A 19,538-nucleotide genomic window follows, 5' to 3' on the forward strand; every position below is an offset into this window, starting at 1 on the left:
ATTTCAATTGTTTTAGAATCTAACATAATTATTCATCAGTATCATGTATGCAGTGCCGTAACTACATCTCTGACGTATATAACAAAACAAACCGTTTGAAAATGTAGCAAGGTGGTTAAGGTTATTTAAAAAGTACATGTAGCCTACCACTACCAAGTCAACACAGTGTTATGGGTGAACAGCTGACTGTGGCAAGTTGGCCGCCAGTGCGGACCTTCGACTCCATTGGCCAGCAGAATCACTAGTTCTTAATTGATTTCAGCTGCGTCTCCCCCGCCTCTCCTCATAAAGCGCCCCCACCGTGACGGATGTTAATCGTTTATTTTGTGTTGGATTGCGTGGGCTGAACAATCCGGACATCGTGGCCACCGACGTGGACCCCCGCCACCGGGACCCCCGCAGTGAGTAACGCGGGGTACTTCCTTCATGAGCGTTACACTCTCCCCATCTCCTCCTGTCGTCTGTTCTCGCCCCTCTATTGTACATGTTTTACCGCTGGAGGTTAATGTGGATTTGCTGATGGAAGTGGTAGTTTGTGTTGAGTGGTTTATCTATGGGATCGACTGACTAACTAATGCTGCGGACCGCTACTGTACCGACCACCACACTGGGAAGTGTCCTCTGCTCACTGTGGAAGCAGCATGGAAGAACTGCAGCAACTCTGATGGAAACAAGGACCTCCACGCTGTTGAACACAAACTGTTCTAGGCCTACTACAAACCGAGGCGGTCCCACTCGGTTAAAGATCTCGTGGTCAATGCGGCAGACCGCTGGACCTGGACGTCACCTTCTGCAGATACTTCACTGCCCTCAGGAATCCACGGATAACTTGAAACATGTCCGACTCCACATAACCCCACTGAGCCCTTCTGTGGAAACCTGTCTGACTGACCCTACTGACTGGGTGGGGACCTGTTGTGTGTTTGGTTGGTCTGGTAGAAGATTTGCTGCTTGTGATCTGCAAGGTGGTCCTGGGTTAGATGCGGTGTCTGACTTGCACACCACTCTCCCAATTCTATTCTTCTCTTTACTACTTTTCTACTTTCAATACACTTGCTGCTGCTGTTGACCGCTGGTGGTGCAATGTGGTTTTTATTTGCGTATGTTCTGTGGACTTTGCATTTGTATTTTAATGAACATGTTTACTGCCTGTTAGACCTCGCCGAGGTCTAACAGGCAGGTCACCTCGGATTGGCAAACCTGTTAGACCTCGCCGAGGTCTAACAGGCAGGTCACCTCGGATTGGCAAACCTAAACTCCTTCACTGGCAAAATGTAGATGCAAATTAAATGCCAAAATTAACATTTCAATATTTGTTTTGCGTGTTTCACCAATAGCTTCGGAACTAGACGGACCTCATATATAATTTGCTCTTCATAGATGCTGTCAGGCGCCCTCATATAACGTTTTCTGCCCGGTACGAAATAGACCGACCAATAGCAACCCTTTAGGCTATCTAATGTGAGGTTGGATATACGCAACATGTAGAGGTGTTTCAACAACAAAGATGGAAGTTAGTGAACTAAAGACTGTATATGCTCACTAAAAGAACGAACGACTACTACTCAAAGATTTTGAGGAATATGTATTTCTGCATCACCCGTTCCAATGCTATGATTAGTCGAGGCCTATCCAATAGCATAGCATCGACCCATTTTAAATCGCGCCCTTTAGACACGCCCCTTGGAAATTGAACAACGCACTTCAACGCAGAGGATCTAGAAGGATTTCACAACGAGTCCATTGGAAGATATCGAGGAACATGAACATCACCAATGAAGGAGAGTAACGTTTCCACTTGCTATAGGAATTTAGTGAAGCACTAAATAGTTAATAATGATAAAATGTGGTCACCATTTATTGACTTTTTGGGTAAGACTTGCTTTACTAATATAACCGCGTTAAAACCGCATTCATTTACTTTTCTTGTGTAGTTTCCCACTATTCATTAAATGTTTTATAGAAGTAAAAAAGTAATCAATAGAACTATACACATTTGTACAACAATTAATCATTATACAGGATTTGAACATTTTCTATTCAAGCTCATGCTTCATAATATTTCCAAGGATTGCAGAGTACCAAATGATTTATGAACAGTTGTTTTTGTTCAGGAGCGGATTGTACTCCCAGAGGCTTCAACAGAGCGGGTCTGGAGCTGAGAGCTGCAGGTGGATGTTGGCCAGGAGCCGTTCAGTCCTACAGGAACAGACGGGTGAGCCGTGGAACTGTACATCCTATAAACTCCTCCTTGGCGTGGTCAAACGGTTCAGAATAAAACTGGAATTCAGTCATTGGTTGTGATTGGCTTGTTAGCCAAGCGTTCTCAGCCACTAGGACTAGTGTCCTTATGAAGATTAGATGTGTGGCTGGGTTTGGGAGTTTATAGGAAATTATACTTCTCAAGAACGCACAGAATGGGAGAAGATGAGCTACTGACATCTGAGTGAAAAAAATCTCCAGTGTTTAAATAGATTTTGTCTTGTTTCAGTAGAGGTGATGGAGGCGGTCGTCTGGAGGTGCTCGTCTGGAGGTCCGTGGCGGTCGTCTGGAGGTGCTCGCCTGGAGGTCCATGGCGGTCGTCTGGAGGCGCTCGCTGCAGGTGGAGGGAAGGCCGGGAGCCGTGCAGCCCAACGGATGCAGAACGGTGAGACACGGAACTGCACAGCTGCACATTTCTTCTAGGCTTGGTGAATTGTTTAGAATTAAATCTTTGACATGCAGCCACAGCAACTCTGAGGTGTTCTGAAAAATGTCAGATGCATTCTCAGCCACTAGGACCAGCTCCAGGATGTAGGCGTGTGTGGCTGGCTGTTGGGTTAAATAATACCTCACTCAAGACTGCACAGTAGGGCATCAGTGAGATCTGTGGGAGCTAAAGCAGAGGAGGAGTTGATTATCTGCATCATGTACGGGGAGAAATGTGCAGTGTGCAAATGGAACGTGTCATTCGCCTTTCAGAAGGACTGAGGCGGAGGTCCTGGAGGCAGAGGCCAGCCTGGAGGCGGCGGTGGCCTGGAGGTCCTGGAGGCGTCCAACCTGGAAGGAGCAACATGGAGGGCCAGGTGGCGGCTCCTCATCCAGTAAAGTTAAACTCATCTTCAGTGCATCCATGATGAAGGGGGAGAAATGTTCAAGTGTGCAACTGGAACTTGTGTCTCACATTTCAGAAGGGCCTGGAGGCGGCCAACCTGGCGGTCAGCCTGGAGGTCCCGGCGGCGGTCGTCCTGGAGGGCCCGGCGGCGGTCGTCCTGGAGGGCCCGGCGGCAGTAGAATTAAAACTTTCATAATATTTCCAAGGATTGCAGAGTACCAAATTATTTATGAACAGTTGTTTTTGTTCAGGAGCGGATTGTACACCCAGAGGCCTCAACAGAGCGGGTCTGGAGCTGGGAGCTGCAGGTGGATGGTGGCCAGGAGCCGTTCAGTCCTACAGGAACAGACGGGTGAGCCGTGGAACTGCACATCCTATAAACTCCTCCTTGGCGTGGTCAAACGGTTCAGAATAAAACTGGAATTCAGTCATTGGTTGTGATTGGCTTGTTAGCCAAGCGTTCTCAGCCACTAGGACTAGTGTCCTTATGAAGATTAGATGTGTGGCTGGGTTTGGGAGTTTATAGGAAATTATACTTCTCAAGAACGCACAGAATGGGAGAAGATAAGCTACTGACATCTGAGTAAGCGAGGAGAAAAAAATCTCCAGTGTTTAAATAGATTTTGTCTTGTTTCAGTAGAGGTGATGGAGGCGGTCGTCTGGAGGTGCTCGTCTGGAGGTCCGTGGCGGTCGTCTGGAGGTGCTCGCCTGGAGGTCCATGGCGGTCGTCTGGAGGCGCTCGCTGCAGGTGGAGGGAAGGCCGGGAGCCGTGCAGCCCAACGGATGCAGAACGGTGAGACACGGAACTGCACAGCTGCACATTTCTTCTAGGCTTGGTGAATTGTTTAGAATTAAAACTTTGACATGCAGCCACAGCAACTCTGAGGTGTTCTGAAAAATGTCAGATGCATTCTCAGCCACTAGGACCAGCTCCAGGATGTAGGCTAGGTGTGTGTGGCTGGCTGTTGGGTTAAATAATACCTCACTCAAGACTGCACAGTAGGGCATCAGTGAGATCTGTGGGAGCTAAAGCAGAGGAGGAGTTGATTATCTGCATCATGTACGGGGAGAAATGTGCAGTGTGCAAATGGAACGTGTCATTCGCCTTTCAGAAGGACTGAGGCGGAGGTCCTGGAGGCAGAGGCCAGCCTGGAGGCAGAGGCCAGCCTGGAGGCGGCGGTGGCCTGGAGGTCCTGGAGGCATCCAACCTGGAGGGGGCGGCATGGAGGGCCAGGTGGCGGCTCCTCATCCAGTGAAGTTAAACTCTTCTTCAGTGCATCCATGATGAAAGGGGAGAAATGTTCCAGTGTGCAACTGGAACTTGTGTCTCACATTTCAGAAGGGCCTGGAGGTGGCCAACCTGGAAGGCCTGGAGACGGCCGAGGTCCTGGAGGCAACGGCGGGCCTGGAGGTGGAGGCCAACCTGGAGGTCCTGGAGTCGGTGGGCCTGGAGGCGGCGTCCTGGAGGGCCCGGCGGCGGTGGCGTCCTGGAGGGCCCGGAGGCGGCGGCTCCTCATCCAGTAAAGCTAAACTCTTCTCCATTGCATCATGAACGGGGAGGAATGTCCGGGGTGCAAATAGAACCTGTGTCACATTTCAGAAGAAATGAGGCGACGTTGCGGCGGCGGCGGCGGCGGGGTCGTCCTGGAGGGCCCGGAGGAGGCGGCGGCGGCGTCCTGGAGGGCCCGGAGGAGGCGGCGGCGGCGGCGTCCTGGAGGGCCCGGAGGAGGCGGCGGCGGCGGCGTCCTGGAGGGCCCGGAGGAGGCGGCGGCGGCGGCGTCCTGGAGGGCCCGGAGGAGGCGGCGGCGTCCTGGAGGGCCCGGAGGCGGCGTCCTGGAGGGCCCGGAGGCGGAGGCGGAGGCGGCGTCCTGGAGGGCCCGGAGGCGGAGGCGGAGGCGGCGGCGGCGTCCTGGAGGGCCCGGAGGAGGCGGCGGCGGCGGCGTCCTGGAGGGCCCGGAGGAGGCGGCTGCTCTTCATCCAGTAAAGCTAAACTCTTCTCCAGTGCATCATGAACGGGGAGGAATGTCCGGGGTGCAAATAGAACCTGTGTCACATTTCAGAAGAAATGAGGCGACGTTGCGGAGGTCCAGGCGGTTGGCCCGGTTGGAGGTCCTGGAGGAGACGGTCCCGGCGGTGGAGGACGGCTGGGGGATCCGGCGGTGGAGGTCCGAAGGCGGCTCGTGATTAGACCAACCAGCTCCTCATCCATGGAAGGTAAGCTCTTTCTCCAGGTCAATCTGATCAACGAGAAAATCAAAGAGCGCAGCCATGAACTGGTGTTATCGCCATTTGGGGACTAAACTCTAATGTTTAACTCAAGTAACTGCAGTGTTTCCCCCAGCACTGTATGGTTAAGGCCGTCTTAACAACAGGGCCCCGCCTTGACTACCAATGTAGAAAAATTATATATAAAAAAAATAATTATGCAATAACAAAGTGCAAAACTCGTAGGGAAATAAAACATACTTTCCTCAAGTACAAAAAATATAGATAAATAATTTGTCAGTAATACTGTATACTGTTCAAAACAATAGTCGTGCCATAAAGCATTTTGAATGCAATTGAAAAGGCGGTTGTATGTATTATCGCGAACTGAAACCCTCACCGAAGACCCCCACCTTGACTAAGACATTGTCTGGGGGAAACGCTGTACTGCGTTGTATCACTTAGTAGTGAGTACACTAGGGTAGCTGGGTCATCTCCAAATGGTAACCGAGTGTTTGCTCCAGCAGGATTGAAGGAGTCACTGGGGATGAAGATCACTGCTCAGGGGCTGACGACCACTCATCTTTCCGGAGAAGGTACATAAATCTACGGCTGATGTGATTAAAGTTCTGCAGTTCAGATCCGCTGATAAATGGTTCCATACCGTATCCACAGCGTCCTCATGGTGCAGGCGGTCAAACCTCCACCTCTTTGAAGAGACCAAGCAGCTTGATGACTGACTGGTTCTTTATACTCAAGACCTCGTCCCGGAGCAGAGGACGGACCTAAGGCCCGCAGCGCAGCCGACTAGAGACTCCATGTGGAACCGGTAAGATTCTTGGTTGACCATCTTGAAGTCATTTTCATTTATTCAACAAGGTTAGTTTTGTTTGGCGGGTATGTTGCTTTGATACTAGGGGCTTCTTCTGTAACAAACTTTCTAGAGAATAAGATCTGACTTCAGCCAATCAGCGGGATGTCCTTGAACAAGAGCCAATGGCTGAAGGTGCTCAAACGCATTCTTTTGACTCGCTCCTCTACTATTGCTGTAATCAAGGTGGATGGCTATTTTGCTCCTTCTCCTGACAAAATCAAGTCTGCCACCTGGTGGCTGATGAGGGCGTAGCAACTCGGGGTACATTGGAAACATGATAAGAAGAGCCTGTTTTTGATGGTTGGATCATACACCTAAATGATTTTTACAATGCTTGTTTTCATCCTTTCTATGTTTAGCTTTGATTTATCCTTACCTTTTCTTGTGACCCATTCCCCTTAGGTTCAATTAAGTTGACCTCTCCTTCAGGTGACTTAAAGGGAGACCAGATGTGCGGCAGCTGGGTGTCATGGTGCAGAGACCCAACGCTGGTAAATATTTACTTCCTCCTTGAACAGACCTAACGCGTCAAACGGCAATTAAATAATCCCTCCTGATCTTTATAAAGGTCTGAAGAAAAGTCTTTTCTGTGAACATCTCCACTGACTAGTGTGCTCTTAATTAAATTAAAGTTAATTAAATGCAGTAACTCCAATGCACCTGGAGGCTCGTATTGAATTTTTTTGAAACCTGGTTCTCCAGCACTAGGACTGTTGCGGTAAATAAATGCTTGTTTTTTCGCTAATTTAAGTCTATGAAATCAAATGCTGATTGAGACCAGATGGGGCTTTTCCTGCATTTATAGACATTTGATTGCCCTTGACACTGATTCTACTTTTTGCATCAATTTACTTCACAGTACTGAACTACACCAGTGTGTCCTACTCCCATAAACCCTGAGGATCCCTGGATTGCCACACCAGCACATTAATCCACACCCAACATCAACACACAGTGCACACTCTATAGAGCTCGTAAGTCCCCCCCTTTGCGGCGGGACCTCATGAGATCGTAAGATATGACTGGGTTTCAATGGAGAGAATGTAATTATTTTCTCCATTTTATGTTGCACTACATTTTGGGGGAAGAATGTTTGAATCAATCTTTGTCATTTATTTCTGTACTCCATATCTGTAATCCCAGCTGTTGTATTTTAACACGGTAGCTGGGAACCCTCTTTATAGGGAGCGACTAGAGGGACGAGGCTGGAAGCAAACCTGAGCCTGGATCTTAACCTTCTTTCTAAACCTAATGCCGCAATTTAACCGCAAATAAAGTGAGGCCTAAAGTAACTTGACTCTCTTACCTAAACTTGCTTGCCTAAACTGGCTTGTCTAAACTCGCTTGCATAAAACCTAAACTTGCTTGCATAAAACCTGAACTTGCTTGGCTAAACTCGCGTCGCTTGCCTAATACCTGAACTTGCTTGCCTAAACTCGCTTGCCTAATACCTGAACTCGCTTGCCTAAACTCGCTTGCCTAAACTCGCTTGCCTAAACTCGCTTGCCTAAACTCGCTTGCCTAAACTCGCTTGCCTAAACTCGCTTGCCTAAACTCGCTTGCCTAAACTCGCTTGCCTAAACTCGCTTGCCTAATACCTGAACTCGCTTGCATAAAACCTGAACTCGCTTGCATAAAACCTAAACTTGCTTGCATAAAACCTAAACTTGCTTGCATAAAACCTAAACTCGCTTGCATAAAACCTAAACTCGCTTGCATAAAACCTAAACTCGCTTTGCTTGACTCGCTTGCCTGTACTCGCTTGGCTAAACTCGCTTGCCTAATACCTGAAGTCGCTTGCCTGAAGTCGCATGCCTAATACCTGAAGTCGCTTGCCTAAACTCGCTTGTCCAAACACATTGCACAAAGTTAACCATCCATAATCTTTAACCCAAACCAGACTTGTCCCTGGGTCGCTCCACTTTAATTTAGAAGTTTCTTCTTTTACCTCATCTGTGTTTTGAGTTTCATTCTTTGAGGGCTTGAAGTGCTTTGGAGGATATTTGAACCTTTGTTTGCCGCATCAATAAACATGCTTTATCTTTACCCATTTTGTTTTGGATTGCATTTCAATGTGTAATCCGGCCAAATGTTCAGTGTCCTTACATGTAATGTCTATGGTCTGACGATAATTTGACCTTCATGAAGCAGAATGTGTGTGAATGTTGTCCCGTGAGCTCCAGGCTCTCTGTGGGCCTGTCAACGTCTCTTTAGCAAAAGGTTGGAGAGTGAAATTCATTTTTGTGCCATTTTCATGTGTTCCTGAGTATTTCAGACCTGTGGTGTTTCACATGAGACCTTAATGGGAACTTTTCTTTTTCTGCCTGCATACGTAATGCCTACATTAGTAAGGTGATCACTGTTGATCCCAATATTGATCATTAACCACCTCATTCTTTGGGATTACAAATCATGTAATTTATGAGCATATTTGCAAATGCCTCCAAATATCAGATTGTGTAAAAACGAATGAAATGTAACCTGCTTGATTTAAAGAAAATAAAACATCCAAATATTATAAACCTGTTTTGTGTTGCTCTCTTACATGTGGAAATGAGCAGATGGATATGTTTAGCTCTGATTTGCTGCCTCCTTTTGGTGTGGTGCTGGGATTTGTTTAATATACTATTATCATTTCCAGGATAAGTTAATGACCTAGTATAGCCTACCCGGAAAAGAAGGGATATGATGGCCAGGGCAGGCTGTTTCAGTGTAAGTGAAATCCGCGAGCTGCTGATCATGTGAGAGAAGGTTATGTAGTCACATTAAAAAATACCTTGAAAGATGGTAGGCCTACGATCTACGAGAGACGCAGAGGAACTTTCCTTATGAGGCTTTTGTCGGGATAAAAAACAAGTGCTCAGCAAAATGAACAATAAGTTGAAGTTTTTGCACTTGTAATTAGTTAATTTAGTTTGTAGCCTTTACCCAGACGTGAGCTCATTCTTGCATGCGGGTGTCCGGCTTGGCAGTGTAAAAAGGCCTATACATCATCCTGCCCAACAACATGGGCAGGATCTAGACCAAGCTCTCCTAATCGGGTCAGCAATAGCTGGGTTTCAATGCCCAGAATCTGAGTTTGAATGCTACTGAATTAATGGAATGTTGCATTTTTTGTTTTACATCATAGATTCTAAATTGCGCGCCAATCAATGAAACCTTATGCGGAATCAGATAGTCGGCTCTTTGCTGCACATTAAGATAAATGTAGTTGTCACACAAGCTATTTTTGTAATTATTTCAGGGGGGGAAATGCCTTGAAAAAATGTATTGGTGCGTTCAGGATAAGGACTAATGTAGCATGTGTCAGCCTTGGCCTAATCAATTGTGTTTTAATATCTTTAGCATTCATATTATTGCAGTCTAATCTTTTCGTAGGCTATTCTGTTGATGGCCTTGATGGGGAGATATTTTAATGCTTTTTAACCCCATTTTCCTGCATCATTCCTGCGTCGCCCCCTCCTACGGAGCCCATTTCAGCACTGTGTCAGTCGACGGTTACAATCCTACGAACGTCGTGAGTGCAGTGAACGCGCGTTCGAAGCGCTCCAAAGAAATTTACGATGGCTTGCAAGATCCATCGTGAGAATGATCGTACGAGCATCGTTATCGGGAAACGGGAGCCCTGATGCCCATGATCCTCTGTTGGTGCTTACATTGATAGATAGAATTTGGCTCTTATTATGAATATTCATGACATGCAAACATCTCGCCTCTGCTAGGCTAACAGCACTGTCCGTAACACACGCACGCACAAACACAGGACAGGAACACACACACACGGCCACGGTGGAGAGGTCATCTCTCTTATGACGGCACAATGAGCTGCATGACGTTGGATTTTTTTTCTAAGAATCTTTAACGTTTGCATGTCTACTGTTGCACACATATTGAAAAACGCTTCTGAACAAAAGACATCACTCGACGATTTCCGTCTGATCATTAATGAGCTTATTCTGTCTGTGTTGTTTCTGCAAGGAACGAACGGAAAACAAAGGTATGTTACGGTCACTTAACGAAAAAAATTTAATGATTTACTAGGGAACGGGCTGTTAAATAGGATTCATTTGTTGAGTTTATAGGCTCTGTCGTATCATGTGTGCGATCGTTTATCTGACGCATCGTTTCATAACGCGGCCCTCAAGTCGGACAAGTCGTTTTATTTTTCCCCATCACATTTAATCGGTCACCATAATGCAAAATTGCATTATGTCAGCACTTTGAAGTGGGCTATAGACCGAATTTCACATAAGTTCAGGCACTGACTGATATGACCATACTAACTGTTGTACCGACTACTTGTACACAAGGAACCATTCGATTTTACTGTATAGATTTAGAGAAAATGTCATTTGAAAAACGTACACATGCATATTCTGCTGGCCAATGGAGTCGAAGGTCCGCACTGGCGGCCAACTTGCCACAGTCAGCTGCTCACCCATAACACTGTGTGGTAGTGGTACATGTAGGCATACTTTTTAAATAACCTTAACCACCTTGCTACATTTTCAAACGGTTTGTTTTGTTATAAACGTCAGAGATGTAGTTACGGCACTGCATACTTGATACTGATGAATAATTATGTTAGATTCTAAAAAAAGTGAAATGTTCTAAAATTGGTAAAATATTATAACCACGTTTATAAGGTTTGTAAGAAACGGTTGAAAATGTAGAAAGTTATGGTTATTTATAAAGTACATGTACCACTACCAACACAATGTTATGGGTGAGCAGCTGACTGGCAAGATGTCCGCAAGTGCGGACATTCTCGACGCCGCCAGCTAGTGTTCTATATGTCTACACACGTAGGTGAAGGGTTTTATTTTGAAAACGTTGCGAGATACCACCCAAAGGCTGTTTAGAGTAAAGGCGCACGAAGATTTTGTGTGACGGCTGGCTTAACCGCGGATGAACGAATGGCGGCTCACTTGACCGCAGTATTTTGTACCACCTCGGCTGCCATACGACACGGAGAATAGGGCGTGGCTATGTTAGCAACCTAGCATGCTAATAAAAAACAACAGACCGAATATGTTTTGTCAAATCCATTCAAAGAAGTAACATCTTTGTTTGTTAAAAACGAGTTATGTAGCGGGTATGAGGTTACGTAATGGGAAACGTTTTTGGGAGAAAGAGTCACCCTTCTCGAATCACAGAGCAGGACAGAGCTATACTGGTAAGTATTTTTCCCACTAAGTAGGTCGTAGTAATACCTTAGTAATGCGGTGTTGACTGCGTCACAGTCACAGCTAATTGGGCATTGTTGTTACACATCCGCAGCCCTACCATTAAACAGATATAATAGAATCCCTACCCCCGTAATAACTGAATCACTGGCTTTGTGCTATGGGTTCAGCAGCTAGAGAACAGCCTGTGTACTGTAGTTATGTAGATTCAAGTACAGTCATATGTAGGCCTACTGTATCATATGTATAGATATTGGACAAGGAGATTGAAAATATGTGTTATAGTCTACGAACTACAATGACACACGTATTGCTTTGGTCGGCCGTCTTAGCAACTGAAACAGCAGAGGGATAAACTGAAGCAGTACCAGAGGAGAATCACACTACAGTTGGAGAAAGAAAGGCTTCTGGCCAAACAGCTGTTGAAAGATGGGAGAAAGGAGTAAGCCCCACTCATGATTACTCATAATTTAACATTGCATAATTGTATATTAGTTAAATCAATGATGGTGTAATAAATGACAGCTGGTCTGTTGACAGTGTTCATGTTGCCGCACCACACTTCACTCATCTGTGTTCATCATTCAGTCAGACTTGTCGACACAAACAAGGATGTAACCGATCATTTATATTTTGCATCTGTTTTCTACTCAAAAGGAAGGCACTGGTTCTTCTTAAGAAGAAGCGGTACCAGGATCAGTTACTAGAGAAAACTGATAATCAGATTTCAAATCTGGAGCGCATGGTAAGATACTTAACGCTAGAGCTTAGCTTTTAATTGGTCTTTAAGGGTTTGGGGGTTGTTTAAGGGTTTGTTGTTGAATAATGTATAACGCATTTGTATGCATTTCTCTATTACATTTTGTCTATCCTAAATTACAATGAAATAGGAAATGTAATTAGAACATTTTTTTTTTTTTATATTATCTAACGCTTAGGTTTTGTATTTTATTTTGTATATTTTTTTCTTATTGTGCGACTTATTCATTATATGCTTACACATTTTTGTCACAATTATTTGTTTGTGATTACCTTTTCATAGAATAATGTTTTTAACATTTTGTCAGGTTCAAGACATTGAGTTCACCCAAATTGAGTTGAAAGTCATTGAGGGGCTGAAAGTTGGAAATGACTGTCTGAAGAGTATGCATGAGGTGAGTTATAAATTCACACTTTTTTAATGAGTTCTCCCAATCCCTCCACGCACTATGCTTTTGTGACAGACTATCAAAAATACTTAATTATCCATACAATATTAATTCTGTAAAGTCTCCCAAGTTAGCATACCAAAACGCATGCCGTTTTCTTGGTGGAATATTGAACAGCGCACAAGGCATTTGGAATATGTTTTCCCAGCACAGCCTGTATGCAATGTTTAGAGATTAATGGATTATGAGGCAAATCCTCCACTACAGTGGGGTGATGGCAGGCAGTGTGTAAAGCTGTCTCAGTAAATCCATACACCCAAGCTACTGAAGAAATTGGTCTTTCTCAAGCTAACCTTTTTTTGCGCTTGCTTTGTCAGGTGATGTCCATAGAGGATGTGGAGAGAATCATGGATGAGACTCAGGAAGCCATTGAATATCAGAGGGTAATTCTCCTGCCTCTTATCCCTCTTGTATTATCCCCCTCCCAGGTGTATGGCAGCTATATATTTTTTTATATATATGACAGATTATTGTATTTGGCATTAACCTAATCTTATGACCTGATAACAATGTGTTATAACTCACTTTACTACTCAAGTTATTCCACAGGAGAGATATTTCCTGGCTTCTGCATAGAAATCATGTCTGTGTATTTTTCCTCATAGGTCTAAAAAATGAGTATAAGCCTTTTTTGTTAATTTCAAACTCTGGTTAAATGTACAGTGACACTGTCTCCCTACATCTCTCATTTTTCTTATGTTGATGTACTAGTCAGTCCTTTTCTCGTTCATGTTTGCCAACTCAGAAAATAAATGGTTATTCTTCTACAGCAAATCGATGAGATACTGGCGGGCACGTTGACCCAGGAGGATGAAGAAAGTGTTCTGGCGGAGCTCCAGGCCCTCACTCAGGTGGGTGCATCTTGTTCTGTCTTCCAACTCTACCACGCCCTAATATCACTGCTAGTTGTGTGATCAAAATACATGAGATTGATGCCGGCCGTAATGTGACTCCATACCAATGAGCTGCCCAAAAAGTATGAGTCAGCTGACTCACTCTAAGATGACTCAAATTGTTATTTGAGATGGCAATGCCCGGCCCTGCGTTTGATGGAGGGCAGTGTTTCAGCATAGTTGTTAGTAACTAGAGAGATGCTATAGTAGGCCTGAACACAAAGTTAGCGTATCTCAAGAAGGTAATAATTGTAGGCAGCGGCAAGCCCACAATACGACCCATAATTAACTTAATGAGAGACACCTGTTTGCACCCACTGGCGCATTCTCTTCAGACAGGTCAGGACATCGTGTGTGTGGCTAGGTCCGGTGTTCTGTTCTCACCCGTGTCATTTAAACTTAATCCCCAGGAGGAAGATCAAACTTAAGTTAGCCACAACAATGATAACCCCTTCATTAAAAGGGAATGCACTCACACAAGGCCAGATCTAACCCCTAATTAGCCCAAGTTGGTCGGAAACACTTTCCTCCCATTTAGAATGCCTCATCACCCCTGAGGCCTGGCATTCATTAAACTCAGGGCAGAAAATTAGACACTGATATGTGTTGTTAAATGACATTTGAACAACATTTGCTTCAATTATGTACTGCCGTGTACAAGAGTAGCTCAGTCGTAGCATGTGTAATTTGAGCCTGCTAGATTTTTCCTTCTGTTCACTGACCTCTGTCCGACAGGAAGAGGAAGTACAACTTCCCGACGTTCCCACGGATCCCCTTCCTGAAGTACCGGAGGCAGCCAATGTTCAGCCAGGTACATGTCTGTTTGCTCATGGCTCCGTTTAATATCATTACCCCATGTGTGTGTATCATTACCTCCATTTTGTTTCTGACGTTCGTAGACCGGATGCGGGCGAAGGAGAATGACAGGCCTGAGATGTTGGCAGCGTGACCAACAGAACTTTGTTTACCAGTCCTCGGTGGTTCTCTACATGAAGGCCTACACACCCGGCATGCACTTCTGTGCAAACCCAGGCAGTGTTTTATGTTTCAATAAAAATAGCAACTTCCTGGCACGGCAGTTGGCATCACAATGAGCACTGTAGCTGTGCTGAGTGGCGCTCTGCTCCACTGTACATTTTATTCAAGTGAAAAATGACCTCATAAGTTGTTTGTGTCTGTTTTTGTCGAATTGTTCAAATACTATTGTATTATACTACACCGATTAGGACACAATAGAATGGCATGAGGGATTTTTAAGTGTTTCTACATATTAAAGTCAAATATGACGAAGATGTGACTTGTTCATTTCTTTATATCGGCCAGAAGAGGGCACCACTATACTAAGAATAACTGATTTTCCTTTCCGTTAATCATATGCTACCCTACACACCGTCACAAATTCACCTGTATGGCTTTTGGTCTTTACTGGTCGACTTGTCATTTTATTTGAATTAGATCATGTTTTTTAAGGTTAAATTGCCATAATAAGGAACAAACTTAGTTACTCTTTAAAACTAAAGCCAAGATGATAAATCTGCTGGTACCGAGATTCTCCAAAAAATATTGAATACTCCATTTCAATTTCAAACGCCGTATAAGATGTTTATTTATATTCATATTAACGTAATGAAAGCACTTCTTTCGTTGATTAAAGCCAACCAAAAGCACGGAAACTCAAGACAAGAGGTGGCGCACAGAATGACATGGTGACTACAGTGCTGCGTTCCAATACCGACTCCAGTCAGTGGCGGCGAGGGGTGCGTTCATTGTGAGCAGGTTTTCAGAGACCTGCCTGCCTGGGTGCCGCCGCCGTTCTCTCAGTCGTGTGTTCACCTCGTTCAGTCCAGTGTTGCTGTCATCCGTTTACCCAGTTTATACATTATACCTGGATACCTTTTTGGTCAAGGAAAATACAGTTAATGGTTTTGCCTGAAGAATCCAAGATGTCTCGCACCGACGAGGTTCACCGCATCACGGAGAATGTCTACAAGGTAGTGTTGGAACTCATTAATAAAAGTTTGGTTTCTGTAGGATGCATTGCAGTAGTAAAGAGCGCCGTGCGTATAGCTGATAATTTGTTTTGTTGTTGGCCGTCTTCGATGATGCGGCTTCACAGTTTGGGATGTATTTATTGCTATGTAGGCGTAATGATAAGGACAATCGTTAAAATATTCTGTGTCTTCTCTCTTGATGGGTAGAGGCTTAATCTCCTCGGAATTCCTTCAACGTTGAGGAATGCGCCACCCGTCTGAACCTTTCACGCACCTATTACTGATTAACCATTTGACGTTGAATACATCAACTGTTAAAATCGAGTTTTCTATTTGATTTTTAGTTTACATTGAGTGTTTCGCGATCGAACACTTAACCTCGTCAAGAACACTTCATTTTACTTGCTTTAGGGGAAGGGTAGTGCCGTGGCTTATAAATGGGTATGCAGGGGCTTGGCTTTTGTGTTGCAACAGGTAGGCTACTGCAAACATTTGCCTTTTAGGGATTTCAACATCCATCCAAACCGGTTCTTCAGAAGTTGACCCACCTTTTCCTCGAATATAGGTTAACCTCTTCCGAATCTATGCATTATAATACTAATAATGAAAAAATGAGTGAACCCCTGCAAAAATGTCAATACATTCGTTGAAACCCTAGTTCGCACCTTAACGATTTGCTTTGTACAGCGTCTTTGCTGGCTGCATTGCTTTGATAATAGTGTTTAAATCACAACTGTTGCCATGTTGGACACACACACACACACACACACACACACACACACACACACACACACACACACACACACACACACACACACACACACACACACACACACCCCTAGTTTATTAGAGTATGCAATTTAGTGCCACAGCCATATCCTCTGTCAGTTTCATGTATAAAACCAGAGTATTACCTAAATCCACTTGAAAATGTTTATTCAAACAACTTCTCACTGCTATTTTTCACTGGTCCATCGCCTTAAGGCACCTCTACTAAATCAGTATAAAATAAGGCCATAGTGACCGAGGAGTGCTCGGCTTTCAGCAGGGAATAGACATTCATCTGAATCAGGTCAGATATGGTGACGCCTGTCACATGGACTGGCTTTCATGTTCATTAAGAGCCAAAACCGGAAGGCAACGTTTCATTAACCACTTCTAAATGTTCCCCTCCTAGCCTACATTCAACTCCATTCAATGTGTGTAGTGACTGCGCGCACCACACCTTCCAACATCTGTTTTACATGAAGCTTCAACACCTTAATCGTGTAAAGGCGACTTTTAGAGATCCGTCGCGCTTCTCCCAGCGGTGACCCCGCCAGCGAGCCTCGTCTCTGGGGGTGAGGAGCAACACTTGTCCGACTCGTGCCGAGATAGAGCAGTGATGGGCAGCAGAGTAGAGAGACTCTCCTCTCCCCACCAGGGATCTGACACTCTGGCCGAAGAATAGAGGCTACATTATGTGACTGGATAGGTTTCATGTTCCCCCTGGTAGCCTTGCTCCTTTAGACTATCAGCTAGATCGCTCCCACGTTTTATTTTTTGCAATGCTTGAGTCAAAAAAATATCTTTTCTGCTAAGGAATACCCTGAGATGAATGATTATTGAACAGTTTCAATCGATAGACTGGGATCAGACATGTATTTCTTTCCATATGTTATCAAGCTGTCTCTTCAGATGTCTTCGATCATTCAATTCAATCAAGTATTTCCTCAATACCTGTCAGTTTTACCATTTCTAGACATTCACATTGCCTTTTTATAATGAACGTTTTATAATCATTCAATAAAAAGAATGTCAGTCACATAGGAGTTGGTTCATTGATTACAGAAGCCTCCCCCCTCCAGATATTACACACCAGGTTATGTTTGAACACAAATCCAACAAATGGTAATTAAAAACATTCCTGTAGTGCAGTGAGTGAGGCCGTATTTTCGCTATTGATCTTTTGACTAAGTGTCGGTCGTAAAGATAAAGCTGAGAGTCAACATGTGCGGGCCACAGTGAGTTACAGGATGCAGAAGGACGATAAGATGCTGAGTAATCGCATGTAAAGAGACTGGGAGAGAGACTGGGGAGAAGGGAGGCAAGCGGGGGGGGTGAGGTGAGGATCACTCTGTGGTGACTCATGACACTGGTGGTGTGTGTGTGTGTGTGTGTGTGTGTGTGTGTGTGTGTGTGTGTGTGTGTGTGTGTGTGTGTGTGTGTGTGTGTGTGTGTGTGTGTGTGTGTGTGTGTGTGTGTGTGTGTGTGTGTGTGTGTGCGCGTGCGAAACAGGGCAGGGATTGTACAAACAGCGAGGGTGTGAGTTAAACTCCCTTTTGTGTGAGCTTGTTGAGTTGGCAAACGGCAACCAGGCACTCCTTTCTGGGGGGGGGGGGGGGGGGGGGGGGGGTTTGATCGAGTTGGCTCTCGTCGACAGGGAGCGTAAACCTCTTGAGCGCACCATGGCAACCCGCGGCCCCGTCCACACGGTGACTCATGTTAGCTTCTTGTTCCTCACGCCGCGGCGGGGGCGGCCCCAGACATGGCGCCCGCCTGGGACTGAAGCGGTCCCCACGGCTGAGCCCCCATGTCAGGGTTCACGTTCAGTGTGAGAGTGCGCGCCCACACTGACACTTGAGGGTGTGCGTGTGTCTCAGTGTTTGTATTGGTGTGTGAGTGTTCGGTACTAGCTTGTCCGTAAGTTGCTTGGGTGTTAGTCACGTGTGTGTGTGTGTGTGTGTGTGTGTGTGTGTGTGTGTGTGTTGGGTGCAAGAGTTTGTGTTGGGTGCAAGAGTGTGTATGTGTTGGGTGCAAGAGTGTGTGTAGGGTGCTAGTGTGTGTGTGTGTGTGTGTGTGTGTGTTGGGTGCAAGAGTTTGTGTTGGGTGCAAGAGTGTGTGTAGGGTGCTAGTGTGTGTGTGTGTGTGTGTGTGTGTGTGTGTGTGTTGGGTGCAAGAGTTTGTGTTGGGTGCAAGAGTGTGTATGTGTTGGGTGCAAGAGTGTGTGTAGGGTGCTGGTGTGTGTGTTTGGTGCTTGTGTTTGTGTGTGTGAGGAAGTGCTACAGTGATCCTGACCAGCTGGCCGGGTCACCGGTTCAGGGACCTCCTGCTGGCGGGGGGAGAGAGGTAGTTCCTCAGGTCAAGCCTCTTAACATGCAGACAGATAAAATCCCCTCCACAAAGCTTTCAGCTGGGGAGGAAGGGAGGGGGGTGCTCCACCTGTAGCCAACAAGTGCTCGCTAGAGAAATCTGTATCGCACTGTGTTTCTCTTTTGCGGCGTACACGGTTTCAGCCTTTGACGTCCAGAACTGGAATTCCGAGTCTCTCTCGGTGACACCAAACGCACCCTGCCAGGGAACAGAGCTGGGTGTGTCCCGAACGATCCAAACGCTCGGGACAACACTCCCAGAGAGTCAACAAGGCCCCGCAAGCGCGGCTACCATTATCTCAAATGGCTGTTTATGAGAGAAACCTAAAGTGGAGTGGCGTGACTCTTCGCAATCCCCTGGATCAAAACTGACGCACACAAACTGCCATCATCCTGGCAGCGTTGAGGCTTGCTCGGGTCCGTATGAGGGGAAAAAAACCCAAAAGAAAACATATTAAATCCAATATGTTTTCTTCCAAACTGAAGGTTATTGTTCCACAAGCTCTGTGTTAAGAGGACATTTTGGTTTTTTACTACGAGCACCTGGTTTGCTGCAGGAGATCTGGACAGGTGGTCTCTTAGCAACAACACTCTTTATCCTTTTGTGTTTCTGTCATGTCATTGTGCCAAGAGAGTAGAGACCAGCAGTTTGTGAAGGGTTGGAGAGAACGAGTGAGCGATGGTAATGGGAGTGTTGAAAACGGAAGTCAGGGTATCGTCGTGAGTGTGTATATTTGTCTGTGTGTGTGTGGGGTATTTAACCAAAGAACGTGGTGAAAAGGGTAAAAACCTATTTTTCATACGACGGAAAACGATCTCTGAAGGCTAAATGGCAAAGCAGCATTGTCACTAAATGGAGATGTGTGCCACAGCTTGACATTATATCCATACACAAACGGCTCCTTCCTATAAGACCTACCCTGCAGTCAGTTGCAAAGACTCAGCCACTCCTAAAC

General features: G+C 45.5%; 3 protein-coding genes and 2 long non-coding RNA genes across 8 annotated transcripts in view; 4 read left to right on the forward strand and 1 right to left on the reverse strand.

Annotated features, from left to right (window-relative positions):
- The window catches only part of LOC132475672 (somatostatin receptor type 2-like), a 317,638-nt gene that overhangs the window by 42,445 nt on the left and 255,655 nt on the right, over positions 1-19,538 (reverse strand). The gene's annotated exons all lie outside the window — the stretch shown is intronic.
- Positions 1,165-4,554, forward strand: LOC132475769 (uncharacterized). Its single transcript, XR_009529985.1, has 7 exons — positions 1,165-1,872; positions 2,115-2,215; positions 2,492-2,647; positions 2,962-3,083; positions 3,171-3,446; positions 3,732-3,887; positions 4,207-4,554. It is a non-coding gene; the product is annotated as an uncharacterized LOC132475769 (long non-coding RNA).
- LOC132475754 (uncharacterized) lies at positions 4,559-7,875 on the forward strand. Of its 2 annotated transcripts, XR_009529978.1 has the most exons (6): positions 4,559-4,614; positions 5,155-5,308; positions 5,827-5,895; positions 5,975-6,128; positions 6,576-6,664; positions 7,033-7,875. It is a non-coding gene; the product is annotated as an uncharacterized LOC132475754 (long non-coding RNA). The 2 variants fall into 2 exon arrangements; XR_009529979.1 differs by lacking the exons at positions 6,576-6,664; positions 7,033-7,875 and adding an exon at positions 6,244-6,356 and having other exon boundaries at positions 4,565-4,614.
- On the forward strand, positions 11,124-14,750 carry LOC132475724 (charged multivesicular body protein 6-like). The gene is made up of 8 exons (XM_060077002.1): positions 11,124-11,349; positions 11,692-11,801; positions 12,017-12,104; positions 12,427-12,513; positions 12,885-12,950; positions 13,338-13,418; positions 14,196-14,271; positions 14,360-14,750. The coding sequence occupies exons 1-8, from the start codon at positions 11,284-11,286 to the stop codon at positions 14,407-14,409; spliced, it is 624 nt and encodes a 207-aa protein (XP_059932985.1). The 5' UTR covers positions 11,124-11,283; the 3' UTR covers positions 14,410-14,750.
- Positions 15,196-19,538, forward strand: part of baiap2a (BAR/IMD domain containing adaptor protein 2a) — a 44,272-nt gene continuing 39,929 nt past the window's right edge. For 2 of the 3 annotated variants that reach the window (XR_009529938.1, XM_060076846.1), the window contains exon 1: positions 15,196-15,451. Coding sequence is in view for 2 of the 3 variants with exons in the window: in XM_060076846.1 (XP_059932829.1) it covers positions 15,380-15,451 (72 nt within the window). In the remaining variant the exon portion in view is untranslated. The remainder of the gene's footprint in view (positions 15,452-19,538) is intronic. The other variant, XM_060076857.1, reaches the window with a different exon arrangement.

The sequence above is a fragment of the Gadus macrocephalus genome, chromosome 2 (assembly GCF_031168955.1).
Source record: "Gadus macrocephalus chromosome 2, ASM3116895v1".
NCBI lineage: Eukaryota > Metazoa > Chordata > Actinopteri > Gadiformes > Gadidae > Gadus > Gadus macrocephalus.

Excerpts from the sequence above, each read along its gene's own strand:
- LOC132475724 (XM_060077002.1), top strand. The coding sequence starts at position 11,284 with ATGGGAAACGTTTTTGGGAGAAAGAGTCACCCTTCTCGAATCACAGAG. Across the intron at positions 12,105-12,426 it reads TTTCAAATCTGGAGCGCATG|GTTCAAGACATTGAGTTCAC; the intron begins GTAAGATACTTA and ends ACATTTTGTCAG. Across the intron at positions 12,951-13,337 it reads AAGCCATTGAATATCAGAGG|CAAATCGATGAGATACTGGC; the intron begins GTAATTCTCCTG and ends ATTCTTCTACAG.